Here is a 14362-nt window from a genome sequence, read left to right as displayed (position 1 = left end):
TGTCCCTGAGCTCTTCAGCTCAAGGCTACCACCATACCCTTGAGCCAAGCCCCACTTCCCAAAGTTTTTTAGAGGTTAATTGGAGATAAGAGTCTCAGGTATTTTTGTGCCCGGGCTGGCTTTGAACCACAATTCTCAGATCTCAGCCTCCTGAGTAGCTCGGATTACAGGCGTGAGCTACCACTCCCAGCTATAACTCATCTATTGTTATCTGTGAGGAATATGTTTAATGATGATCTACAAACACCAAAATCTTCAGCAGCTCAAATTCTTTACATAAAACATGTCCTTTATATATACCTGTCCTCCCACATGCATTAAATATTATCTTGATTCTAACACTACCTAATATACCATAAACGTTATGAAAATAGTTGTTATACTGTATTGTTGAAGGGAATTTTATATGTTCAGTAGATACATCTGTGTCAATGCTTTCAATGGGTAGCAGCTTGAATAGGTGATACACAACCATGTGATGTCATCTGATATGACAGGCTGATTGTGTGAGTGTGTGCATTACAATTTAAGATTATATAAACTATAAAAGAAGTAAGCACGTCTCTATCAAAACAAATGATGAGTATGCTAAATGAAAAGGAGATACTGACAAGGAATTGATGATCTTCCTCAAAAAAAAACAACTCTTCTTTATTCAAGAGACCATGGGAGTAAAAAAAATTGCAGTGATTGGTGCTGGGGTCAGCGGATTAGGCGCCATCAAGGCTTGCTTGGAGGAGGGGCTTGAGCCTGTGTGTTTTGAAAAGAGCAAGGACATCGGAGGACTGTGGAGATATGAGGTAATTTTCTAAGTAATCTCCTGAATTTTGATGTTCTGTATTCATGAGGGAGATGTTTCCTGTGTAACAGCAAACAGAACTCTGATAAACTATTTTATCTTAAATGTTCTTTTCAACACAGTAATATCATGCATTTAAATACACTTGAAATTTTGCAAGAACTTTGTCGGGGCATTCCATTGCCTGTTTGCTTTTGCAACACTGTGACCAAAAAAAAAAAAGACTGAGACAATCCCTTTCCTCCATCCTGCCTGGAAAAGTGCAGTGGACCAATCAGTGCATATTTTGGTGTTTAGGATGAGAAAGGAAAAACATGTGTGCTAGAGGACTTTCTCTTTTTTCCTGTTTTCCATCCGGGCTCATAAGTCATAACACCAATTTCTTTTCCCTGAAGAAGAACCCCAGCACCACAAGCGTGTATATTTGTAAAACAATGCTAGTGTTCTTGAGACTCTTGGGTTGGTGTGATTCTTGTAGGAAACACCTCAAAGCGGAAGTCCTGGGATATACAAATCTTTGACTTGCAACACCTCCAAGGAGTTGACAGCCTTCAGTGATTTTCCTGTCCCTGACCATTTTCCTAACTATATGCATAATTCCAAAATGATGGAATATCTCAGGATGTATGTCGGTCACTTTGGACTTAAGGAACACATCCAGTTCCAGGTAAGGAGTGAATGTTACTTATTATTTTGTTTATTAGTAAAGGCAAAGTTTATGCAGCCACAACAAACTGAGAAAGGAATTCAATTTGCATTTTCCACAATTCCAAACGAAATACCATGTCTTCTGCATTTTAATGATTAGTAAAGTAATGATTAGTTCTGTCTTATTTTTACCTTTTGTAAAAGCATTGTCTTAGTGTTTGTTCCCGAAATCTAACTTTCAGTTAATTTTTTGTAACACAGAATATGGGTTTTAAGACAATTCTAATACACTTTATTCAAAGTACCTTAGACTTAAATGAAATTTTAATAAGTATACATAAAATTCCTGAAGAATGGGCCAGGAGTCTGGCCTAATGGTAAAGTGCTTGCCTAGCATGCATGAAGACCCGGGTTTGATTCCTTGGTACCACATACATAGAAAAAGCCAGAAGTGGTACTATAGCTCAAGTGGTGGAGCACTAGCCTTGAGCAAAGCACACGGACAGTGCTTAGCCTTGAGTTCAAGCCCCAGGACTGGCAAAAAAATTCCTGAAGAATCAGGAGGTATTGGTGCAGAAATTACCATGTACTTAATTTGTCAAAACACAGACTTCTCAAATTTAAAAAAATGAAGAATAAAAACAATGCCTAGAACAAAGGCTGCTTTTGTTTCTTGTTTCCCAGACCAAGGTGTGCAGTGTGAGGAAGCGTCCTGATTTTTCAGCCTCTGGCCAGTGGGATATTGTGGTAGAAGCTGAAGGAAAGCAGAAAATCTACATCTTTGATGGAATCATGATCTGCAGTGGCCATTACACTGAAATACATTTGCCCTTACAGGACTTTGCAGGTGCCTAGTTGATGAGTAAATAAGTCTTTGGAGTCTAAGAATATCAGTGTTTACACTATCATAGACCTTGGGCTAAGGTGTGTATGTGGACAAGGGAGGATAAGAAAAGTATGATAACTTCTTAGAATATTCAAGAAATATCTCACAGTAGAAGTCACACTGTACAGGACATGATTCTGAGACTCCTGGTTAAAAGCCAACTGGGATAGGAAAGTCTGTGAGACTCTTATCTCCAATTAACCACCAGAAAACCAGAAATGGTGCTATGGCTCCAAGTGTTAGAGCAAAAGAGCTCAAGGCTCAGGGACAGTGTCTGGGTCCTGAGTTCAAGCCCCATGACCAACAAAAACAAAAAAGAAAAAAGAAAAAAAAAACTTAGAATGACATGAGTAATCATACTGAACAAATTTAAAAGTGGGTATTTTAAAAATAGAACATCATTATGATCTGATTTTTGTCTTAGCTAGCTTATTACTATTGATTTTTTTCTTGGACAATCACATCCTGCAATGTTGGCAACAATTTTCCCACAAGAAAAAAGATTCAAATAACAATTTCAAGTTCAGAAATGTTTTTTCCTAAACAGTATATCATACTTATTGGTTACAGTTTACAGGCTTTGAATCTTTCCTCACAGGGATCGACAAGTTCCGAGGCAAATACCTCCACAGTTGGGAGTACAAGCAGCCAGACAATTTTGTGGGGAAGAGAGTGGTTGTGATTGGCATTGGGAATTCTGGAGCTGATGTGGCTGGGGAGATCAGTCGTGTTGCTGAGCAGGTTTGGCATTGTACACTGATTCTGTCCTTGGGTGTAAGTTTCTCACATGGAGTTTGTGGGCCATGGGATCTAGACATATTTGTGCTTGTGCAATCCTGGTCCTTGAACTCATGGCGTGGGTCTGAAATTGGGCTTTTGTGCACAAGGCTTTGGACTTTTCTAACTTGGCTGACTTCAAATTGGTATCCTTAGATCTCAGCCTCCTGAGTAGCTAGAGTTACAGGTATGAGCCACCAGAACCTGGAAGGATCTAAATTCTTATTATGGCTTTAATAGTGGTATTTGGATAGCTCAACAGGTAAATAGCACATTTTAATCCTATACAAATATAAAATATTGGTTAGGTATGAATGAATGAACACAGAAAACTAAAACAATAGTATGTTATATCATAATTTAGCACTACTTAGAAATGCCTAGATATCATTGTGCTACAAATATAGAATTTCAAGCTGAAAGGAATTTTATAGAAAACATCAAGTGTTTGTATTGGAAATAAAATTGAAGCAGAGAACAATAAATATAAACATGAGCAGAACTGCACTTTTGATCTATTTAATAAGCAGCTAGAAACAGAGCTGAATTCCATGAGTTCTCACTGACAAGAAAATTAAGATCACAAAGAGAAGACTTTATTTTCTTTCTACAGTGAATGTTGTTTACTGACAAAAAGACATGTAAGAATCACTTTTCACAGTTCAAACTTAATTTTGATTTCAGGATTTTGAGCAAGAGATATGAGATTTTCTTTTTTTACTTTTTATTGTTATTGTAGAGTTGATATACAAAGGGGTTGCAGTAAAATGAATTAGGTAATGAGTGCAATTCTTTTTGAAATGCATATCCCCTTCTGTCACTCTCTCCTGGTTTTCCCCTTCAATCTCCACCCACTACATATATAGTTCATTTTCCATGTGGAAGATTTTCAATACCTAAAATTTTCTGTATGAGTGATATTCAATCAGCCATTTTTAAGACTGTAAAAATACTGATATAAGATACATCTTTCTGTGATTATAATCTCATAAGATAGTGCTTGTATTTGTATTAAAATATTAGATTATTTTCCCCAAAGCATCATTTATTTTTTACTTTCTGTGGTCATGGGGCTTACACTCAGGGCCTAGACACTGTCTCTGAGCTATTTCACTAAAGGCATTAATGCTCTACCACTTTAAGCCACAGCACCATTTCCAGGTTTGTTGGTTGGTTGGTTGGTTGGTTGGTAGCTAATTTGAGATAGCATCTCACAATGACTTTCCTGTCCAGTCTGGCTTTTAACCATGATCTTTAAATCTTGGCCTCCTGAGTAACTAGAATTAGAGGCATGAGCCACCAATGTCCAGATCAAAGTATCATTTAAATTCCCACTTAATTTATTTCACACTTAATTATCCATTTGTGAATAATTGAAAATGTGCCATTTACATTTTGTATTTATCTCGGACTTTTGATTAAGGTATTTTTCCATGTTTACATGCAATAGATTCTGCATGGCAGTGTCATGAACCTACAGTATCTGAAACTCCCAAAACAATAATTGACTACTTTTTACAATTCTGTGACTTAAGAGTATTAACACAGATAGATACATGTTACAATAGAAATGAGGCTGTGAAAAACAGAAAGGAAACTGGACCTTATTATAGAGTGAGAGGGGAGAAAGGGATACAATTTGTAAAAATACTCTGGGAGGGGGCAGGAGAGGGAAAGTGAAGAAAAACATGAGAAGGGATATCAGTGTTCAAGAAGTAATGTACCGACTGCCTGACAAATGTAACTGTAGCCCCTCTAAATGTTACCCCAACAATAAAATATAATAAGCAAAAAGAAGAAATTAAAATTATTCTGGGAAACTTAGGTCAGAATGATCAGCAACAAAACCATCTTTTTGATCAACCATGTCTCTCCTGTAGGTTTTCCTCAGTACAAGACGAGGTGCATGGATATGGAATCGGGTTTGGGATAATGGAAACCCCATGGATACGATACTCTTCACCCGCTATAACAGAATAGTCCAAAACTCCTTTCCTGCATTCATGATCAACAGATGGACAGAGAAGAAATTAAATGCAAGATTTAACCATGTCAATTATGGGCTACAACCTAAACACAGGTAAAGTCTAACATTTAAGAGAAGCAAATAATACTTTCAAACTATAAGTCAACAAAATGTATAAATGAATAGGTAGAATAAGAAAGTGCCATTATAAGTTTTGGAAGAATTTATTTTCATTTAGAATATTCCATTTATTTCCTTCCAACTGATAGTTCTTAGTCATTATATTAGTGACTGAGGTTTAATAAAACGATATTTGGATAAAAAAAGAAAACGATATTTGGGGTATAAATGGAGAGGAAAACTTAAGTTTAAATACCTGTTTTATTTAAGATTCATAACATCTCACTTTGCTACTCTTTCTACCATCTATTTCCTTTTTAATTTTTTGCCCGTCTTGGCTTATGCTCAGGATCTGAGCACTGTCCTTGGGCTTTCTCAAGGTGAGAGCTCTACCATTTGAGCCTCAGTACCATTTCCAGCTTTTTTTCTATGTATGTGGTACCTAGGAATCGAACCCAGGTCTTCGTGCATGCTAGGCAAGCACGCTACCACTAGGCCAAACTCCCAGCCCCTATTTCCTTTTTTATATATTCACAAATCATTCACTTCTTGTTCACTCTCTAAATTCAAAATTATTATTCCATAAATATCATCAAACCTAGTGCAACTGGAACAATTCATTATCTTTACCTATGAAGACTTTATACTTATGGAGGGAAGTCCAGTTGTGACCTCCTCAACTACATTCTCCTTGCAATATGTGTTTAATATATCATATTGTATGATATTATAGTATAATATTATTTACATATATACTTTGCTTGTACCATCCTCAAGCACCACCATATTGGTACTCACCATAGAGAACATTAGTGATTCTGGATGTCATCCCAGGACCAGTTTCTTAACTACAAACGTATTCTTTTACTCTCAAACCTCACTACACCATAACCAACTCTCAGCTTTAGCCAATTTTCTCATCCCCCATCTCTTTTCCGTCATTGTCGATGTTGGGGACACTTTTCCTCTATATATCTTAAATCATTTTCTCCCAGATGACACTTAGAGTTGACATTATTTACCAATTTTTGGTCTTCTTTTCTTATTCTACAAAGTTTGTTGTATTTAAAAATCTAGGCACCAGGGCTGGGAATGTGTCTTAGTCAGAGAAGCCTTGTGAACAACTCCTCAGTACCACATAAACAGAAAAAGCTGCAAGTGGTGGTGTGGCTCAAGTGGTAGATTGCTAGCCTTGAGCAAAAGAAGCTCAGGGATAGTGCCTAGGCCCTAGGTTCAAGACCCAGGACTGGAAAAAAAAAGAAAAGAAAAAACATCAGGCACAATAAAGGCTTAAACTATTGTAGGAACACTGAAAACAGAAATTAGGAAATGGAAAGACTTAGAAAAAAATCATATTAAGTGAAGTAAGCCAGACTCAAAGGAACTTAGGCTCAATGGTTTCCCTCATTTGTCATGACCAGTAGAAACCTTGGGTTCTACTAGCAGAGATCTGCAATAGAGCAAAACCTTGATATATAAGGCCATATAGTATGAAGCTAATTGAAAGGACCTCCAGGATACTGAAACAAAAGCCATATAAGGAATGATTGTTGTCCTTAATGTACTATGTTATCTTTCATCTCCTTTGCTGTCTCTTGGGTATCTCATATTGTTGCAGTATCTCCCTTTGTTATCTGATATATTGAATTTATTGGTATTTGGTTATTTGAAATTTGATAGGGAAGGGGGAAAACAAAGACCGGGGGTGGGGGGTGGAGGGTGGGGGGGGAGGGTGATGAGTACCAAGACATGTGAAAGGGTATCAATGTATGTGAATTAATGCACCTTCTATCTGGCAAATATCATGTAACCCTTTTATTAATTACAATAAAAAATTATTAAAAAAAAGAAAAGTGGTTCTCAGAAGTGCCTGCATGAGAAAACAAAATGTTTCCATAGCTAGTTTTACAATGTTGAATGTGTGGCTCCTCATAAGAGACAAGTATAAGTATACATATAAATATGACTTTCCACAATTCATTTGTTGCTCAAACCTTACTGTAAGCTTATTAAAGATTTATATGATGTTGAGCACAAAGTTTCCCACTGGAGATTCACAATTCAAATTTTTCAGTTACACCTTATAGATCAATGGGAAAAAAATTAATGACCAACAGATATCAACCTTTACAGGAATTAAGGATGAATGTGTGTGCTGAAATTGAAGGATTTTATTCCTGGTAAAGAAAAATCATATTCTGCCAGGTGCGGTGGCTCACGCCTGTAATTCTAGCTTCACAGGAGGCTGAGATCTGAGGATTGTGGTTCAAAGCCAGTCCAGGCACTAAAAAGTCTGTGAGTCTCTTATCTCCAGTTATTCGCCAGAAAACTGGAAGTGGCACTGTGGCTCAAGGGGTAGGGCAGTAAGTAGCCTTGAGCTGAAGAGCTCAGGGAGAGCACCCAGGCCCAGAGTTCAAGTCCCACGACCGACCAAAAACAAAAAAGAAAAGAAAAATCATATTCTAAGTGTAGTCAGTATTAATGATCACCTGATTACATGATCTGATCTGGCTGTGATATTCTTATAGTTTCATGGATCAGGAAACTAAGATCAGGGTATGTCATGACTTGTCCAAAGTCTCATAACTGGTTAGTAGCAAGACAAATATTGAGTCCCAGGTATGACTCTGAAATCAAGTTTTTAATTATCATCAATATCAATTTTCTGGGTATGACATTGAAGTATATTAAAATTACTGAACTACTGTGGTAATCTCTGTGATGATTACCTTGCACAAGTGCTTTATTAAAAAGAAACATACTCACTCAGTTCTTGATATTATGCTCCTTATCATTCAGATTTCTCAGCCATCAGTCTACTCTCAGTGATGATCTGCCGAATCACATAATTAGTGGAAGAGTGATAATGAAACCAAATGTGAAGGAGTTCACAGAGACATCCGCCATCTTCGAGGATGGTACCCAAGAGAACATTGATGTTGTTCTCTTTGCCACAGGCTACACCGTCTCTTTCCCTTTCTTAGAAGATGAAGGTATCCTAGACAGACAGAACTCCCTTTTTAAGTTTGTCTTCCCCCCTCAACTAGAGAAGCCGACACTGGCTTTTATTGGCCTCCTCCAGCCAGTGGGAGCTACCATCCCCACCTCAGAGCTGCAGAGCCGATGGGTTGTCCGAGTATTTGCAGGTATGTACTGGTCTTCTCCTGAGCAAAGTAGGATTCTAGTTATGTGCTCAGATGATAAGAACATGCAGAAGTCTAGCAAGTCATCTGAAACTTCACCATTAGGTTTGATTCTTTGGTGGCTCTGTGGCTACTTTGAGAATCTTGTGTAAATGAAATAATCTAAGGAGTGACATCAGAAACTATCGGGTTACATTCCAATATTGGTTATCCATTCATATAGTTCTTTTCAGCAGAAAGATAATTTATGGTATGGCTTTCTCTAAACTGAAATTAACAGAAGTAGGAAAACAAATTAGGGAGAACTTACCTATGAACATATTTCAGAATGACAGCTACTTACTTCCTGTCCAACTCCAAATACTTATCTCATATTCTTGACTCATTTTCCTTGCAAAAATTTTACCAGAAAAAATGAGGATCAAATTTGGCAGTGTTGCCTCACAGTTTCTGAGAACCCGAGTAAATTCAGTGAGTTATGTGATGAAGCTCTCCCCCTCACATCCCAAACCATGACCCACGTCCTAAGTTAATGAGAAGTAATGAGATTTTTGTCTTCTCCAGATAGCTTTTCCCAGATGGATCATAAGGTCAAACAAAGTCACTAAGTCTTCTTTCTTCTGAGACATTTAGCCTTTTTGCTTCAAAGTTGCCTGATCATTCCTTTTTGTGCGGTCTCCAGTACCGCCAAGAGTAATTAGCATGTCCTATTTCTTTTTCTTTTAATCTCTTTTTGTAAAGAAGATATACAGAGATGATATAGAGTTACATAAGTAAAGTAATAAGTATATTTCTTATTGAACAGTGTTACCCCTTTCCCATTTTCTCTCACTTTCCCTAATACCCAGTCCCCTCCCCAGAAGCTGTAAAGTTCATTTCCAACATAGTGTCATGCCCCATTTCTAATAGAAACATGTCATCTCATGAAGTCACAAATAGAATGGTGGGTATCAGGGACTTTACAAGATTAAAGGAGAGAGGAGAGGTTGGTCAATGAGTAAACTGTCACAAACAGATGATAGGAGAAATAAGCCTGAAAGGAAGGTGTTCTCATGGTCTATGACACAGTAGGGTTAATACAAAATATGGATTTTATTCTCAAAACAGTTACAAAAGAGGCTTATGAATATACTCGCCCTGATGAAATTATTGATGTCAGTGATGGTTATATAATCACCCTGACTTAATTACTGCTTCATAAAATCTCACACTGTACCTCATATATATCAGTAAAATTTTTGTCAATCAAAATAAAACATGCTAAAGGGAATTCTTAGTATTCAAGAGTTTTGAGTGTAGATTGAAACTGATGAACAACTCAAAAGCCTCTTTTTTTAAAAGAAAAGTTAGCTGATTCCTCTTTCTGCCTGATAGGAAATGCACTTCACGGCAATTTTTATAGAAAGCTTTGATAATAAAGGTCTGGAAGATCTGCTTATTATCACTTCTTTTTTTCCAAGATCATTCGTTTTGTTTACTTCTCTCCCAGTCCTCTTGATAATCTTTAAATTTCTCTCTCTCTTTTTTTTAGGACTGAAAAAATTACCCTCAAAAAGTGACATGATGGCTGACATCAACAAAAGGAAGAGGAAAATGGCAAAAAAGTAAGGAACACAATTTTTATTTAAAGTAGATGAAGCAATTTTGGAAAGAGATAAGTAATTTTCCTTTTTATACAGTTTGCAACTAGATCTGATAAGATCCCATTAGCTCAATGATTTCCTGGTGAGCCACACACATGGTTTCACCCGGGGGAGTAAAAATATCTGACTGAGGAACAGAAATCTCATTTGTGGAATGGCCACAGGTTGTCAAACACAATGGGAAGGTTGTAAAGTGAGGACTTAGGAAACATGGAAATTAGATACTCGTCCACTGTAAGAATAGAAGTCACAATAGAAACAAGAAAATAGCTAAATTCAGAATCTAGGGAAAATCTCTTCAAGTATATAATCAAATAAAAACTAGTTTAAAAGATGTACATTTATTTCAATTTGTTAAACATGTGCTATATGTACTTTGCAATGAATTTGCATTCATGAGCTCTCTAATGGGAATGTTAGAACAAATGATGAAATATCTTTATTATAATTTCATAAGTATACAAACAAAGTAGACTAAGGAACTGGCCTTATAGCTCTAAACTTATTTCTAATTTATATTTTGGATGTTAAAGTAAATTGATTTCACCATATATCTTTCACCCGGTTGTTACTAATTTTAGTTATAGCGATAGTTCAGTGCTACGCTCACATCTATAATCCTAGTTACTAAGGAGGATAGAGGTGCAGAGCATCATAGATTGAGACCAGTCCTGACAAAAAGACTGTGATATCCCCCTCCTTGACATGACTATTATCTTAACTACATGAAATACCGAGATCAGGAGGATCACAGTTCCAAGCCATTCTGGGCAAAAAAAGAAAAAAAAAAGATAGATGTGTGGCTCAAGCAATAAAGTGCCTGCCTAATAAGGTGAAACCCTGAGTTCGAGTCCTTACAATACCACCAAAATAGGAAAGAATTATGGTTTATTCACACTCAATTTTGTGATCATCTCACATCATTTTGTGAGCTATTATTTTTATTTGATAGTTTTCAATTTTTCTGTGTCAACAAAGAACATGATTAAGTCCAAATTTCTCTCTTACATTTGTGCTTTGGGGCTTCTGTGAGGATTTTTTTCCTCTGGTGCTAATACTGCCTTAGGCATAGGATGATCATAAATAACAGAGACCACAGGCATTCTGTCTTTGTCCTTATTTCGATGAGGAGACTACCTCCAATGTTTACCTTTAAGTATAGTATGATTGTCCCAAGATTGAGGAAGGGCCCTTCTGCTCCAACCATTTTCAAAGAAATATGATCAAATGCTATTTGTCTTCCAAAATCACACAGATTTTCACCATATCAAGTTGGTGCCATCTCCTAATTCTAGACACTTCTTAATTTCTAGAAAATTGTATTTGTAATTTTTACAGCTATGCCTTGCTTATTTATAGCCCTTGATAAAAATTGATGTTAATTTTTCTCCCCTTTTATCTCTTTTTATTCCCTAATTTTGTTATATTGGGCAGTCAAGTTGATGCTAATCATAAAAATACTGTAATGTAGGACTTTTGAATATTCTAAAAATATGCAGATCTTCATAGAGAGGAAGACTTAACAGTAACTAAATTTTTTAAATAAATAATTAACACAAATCTTACAGCCAAATATTTATTTCAGAACTATTTCTATTTTGTTGTTTCTATGAGCACTGGTATGGTTGAATTCCCTTACTCTTCTGTCAAATGTAAAAATATTATTGCTTTCTTCTAATTTTGTATAGTTTAAAGATGTAGTAATATGCAATATTATCCCTCTTCTATGTGGTATAAAATCTCTTTTAGGTTTATTTGTGTAATATTTGTTTTCTTTATTTTTATTAAACCTTCCAGAAATTTGTCTATTCTATTATTTTTATTTTTGCAAACAACTAAGATTGTCACTTCTTCTTTTTTCATAATTTCCTGAATTTATTTTCTCTTAGTGCTTTCTTACTATTTCTTCATCTTTATGTTCCTTTCTAACATCCTCCATTTGTCCAGGTAGCTAGTTCTTCTATGGTGTTTGTTTGTTGATATATCTATTATTTTCCAGATACTTTGAAAACATTTTGGCATTTCACAAATAGTCAATAATTCTAAATATATGTATCTTTTACCCAAAAAGCTTAACCAGATGGATTACAATTTCCAAATCTAGAAAAATTGATGTCTAGCAGAAATCAATGATGTGGTGATGTCTGGAATTATAAGAGAAAACATTTCATGTATCTGAGAAGCAAGAAATGTGTAGCTCAGGATAACATTTTATTCCACTCAACTCATGTGTTCCTTAGATTTGGAATCATGTAATACAACTGATGACACGTCCTGAAGATAGATATATCTATTCATTCACTCAGAAAAGTCATCCTGTTTGTCACTTTCCTAAGAACTTTGGGAAGATTAAAGATGTCAAGGAGGCAGGGCCAGGAGTTTGGCCTAGTGGTAGAGTACTTGCCTAGCATGCTCGAAGACCTGGGTTCAATTCCTCGTTACCACATACATAGAAAAAAAGCTGGAAATGGTTCTGAGGCTCAAGTGGTAGAGCTCTAGCCTTGAGAAAGTCCAAGGACAGTGCTCACGCCCTGAGCTCAAGCCCAGGACTGGCAAAAAAAAAAAAAAAAAAAAGATGTCAAGGAGACACATCTTCTGTATCTTCTGTTTACAAGCTATACTGTTCTAAAGGTCAAGACACATCTTTGAAATTAAGTTGATTTTTTAAATGGAAGATAATGAACTCAAAAAATAATCAAAAAAGAGAAAAGGTAATCTATTGTAAACTCAGGGAACAATAGTAGCTGAAATCAAACATTGGGCCTCTAATCTTTCATTCTTATTTTAGATTTGTGGAAAGCCCAAGAATTATACATCGAGTACAGTATGTTGACTACATGGATGAAATTGCTTCTGAGATAGGAGTCAAACCTAATCTGTTCTCTCTCCTCCTCTGGGATCCAAAGCTAGCCATAGAGATGTTCTATGGTCCTTGTAGCCCATACCAGTTCCGCCTACAGGGACCTGGGAAATGGAGCGGAGCCCGCACTGCCATCCTTACTCAGAGAGATCGCATCCTCAAACCCCTGAGAACACGTGTGCTCCAACAGTCTGAGTCTTCCTCTTCTTGCCTGTTTTGGATCAAAACTGTCTGTATTGTCCTTTGTCTCTCTATCGCCATGTTAGTCACCGCATATGTGATGCATCATTAACCTCGCACTGGCATAGGATTATGGAGCTAGGGAAGAGCAAGGCCTTGATATTTGACCTACATACTGCAGCATCAGTCCTTTATCTAAGAGATAATATTTATTAGACTGACTAGCTCACATATATTTAAATGAAAAAAATTATTCCAAATATGGGTTTTCCCAATTATTTTATACCAAAAGAGTTTTGAAAATGCCTTGCTTATTTCCAATTTATGCCAGAAGTAATTGGAAATGTCTTACAAGTTACATAAAACATAATAATAGTGATTAATAAATAGATAAAGGTACAGGGAAATTTAACCAAGCATAAGGCTTAAAATCTCATTGGATGGCCTATAGTGTCCACCACAAATAACATTGCAAAATGAACACATTTCTTTTCAGTGTAAAATCTGACAGTGACCACCTTAGTCAAAAAGTCACCAGCACTATTAATTGGTCTTGATAGGAAATTTTGCAGTTCCTAACAGGCTGTAAGAAAAAATCAAAGTGACATTTGAGTTTTGTCTCAAAAAATATTTAATTCAAATACAATCATGAGATTTTTCAAAAAAAATAATGAAAACACAATTGTCTGAAGACATCTTGCTTGAACTCTAAAGGAAAGTCAATTCCATTGAAAGTAAACTAATATGACCAGGAAAATGTCTCCGTATCAATGGAAACTTAGGGGACAAAAAAAATTCACTATTTAACATGGGTAGAAAGTTTTAAGTTTAAGTTTTACGAGTTTTTAAGATCATTCAATGTATATTAGATTATATTATTCAACCAATGATAATATCTGGGGAAACAAGTGGAATTATGGTTATATAATAACATATCTTTATTTATAGAAAACATAGGCAGAAGTAGAGTAAATCATCATGATATATACAATATAATTGCAAAAGGTACAACAGAAATTTGGGGTATATTTAGGAAAGAAAACATACAGCATATTAACCATGGGAAACACTAAGGAGAAATATTCATTATACTATTCGAGCAGCCTTTAGCAAAGAAAGCCCAGGACGCGCGCGCGCACACACACACACTCACAAAAGAATAAAAAGGAAAAGTAATAATAACTTTAATCATGCTTATAATACCCCATCATTTTTTCTCTCCTGCAGAAGTCTCTGTCTATAAATTTAGACTGCTATCACCATGAGGTGTGCGAAGATAGCCTGAGTTTTGATGGAGACATACACAGCTTAATAGCTCAAGAGGTACCAACATAGCAGAA

The 14362-nt window shown here is 36.1% G+C and overlaps 1 protein-coding gene across 1 annotated transcript; it reads left to right on the top strand.

The window, feature by feature from the left end:
• The first annotated feature begins 665 nt into the window (after window positions 1-665).
• On the top strand, window positions 666-13134 carry LOC150057843 (flavin-containing monooxygenase 5-like). Its single transcript, XM_090341607.1, has 8 exons — window positions 666-800; window positions 1278-1466; window positions 2132-2294; window positions 2932-3074; window positions 4991-5190; window positions 7996-8342; window positions 9871-9943; window positions 12771-13134. The coding sequence occupies exons 1-8, from the start codon at window positions 666-668 to the stop codon at window positions 13132-13134; spliced, it is 1614 nt and encodes a 537-aa protein (XP_090197733.1).
• Window positions 13135-14362: the final 1228 nt, after the last annotated feature.

This window comes from Megascapheus bottae, chromosome 10, assembly GCF_031878675.1.
Source record: "Megascapheus bottae isolate mThoBot1 chromosome 10, mThoBot2.hap1, whole genome shotgun sequence".
Classification (NCBI taxonomy): Eukaryota; Metazoa; Chordata; class Mammalia; order Rodentia; family Geomyidae; genus Megascapheus; species Megascapheus bottae.
The sequence above is the reverse complement of the archived record's forward strand: the minus strand, read 5'-3'. Positions and strand labels throughout refer to the sequence as shown.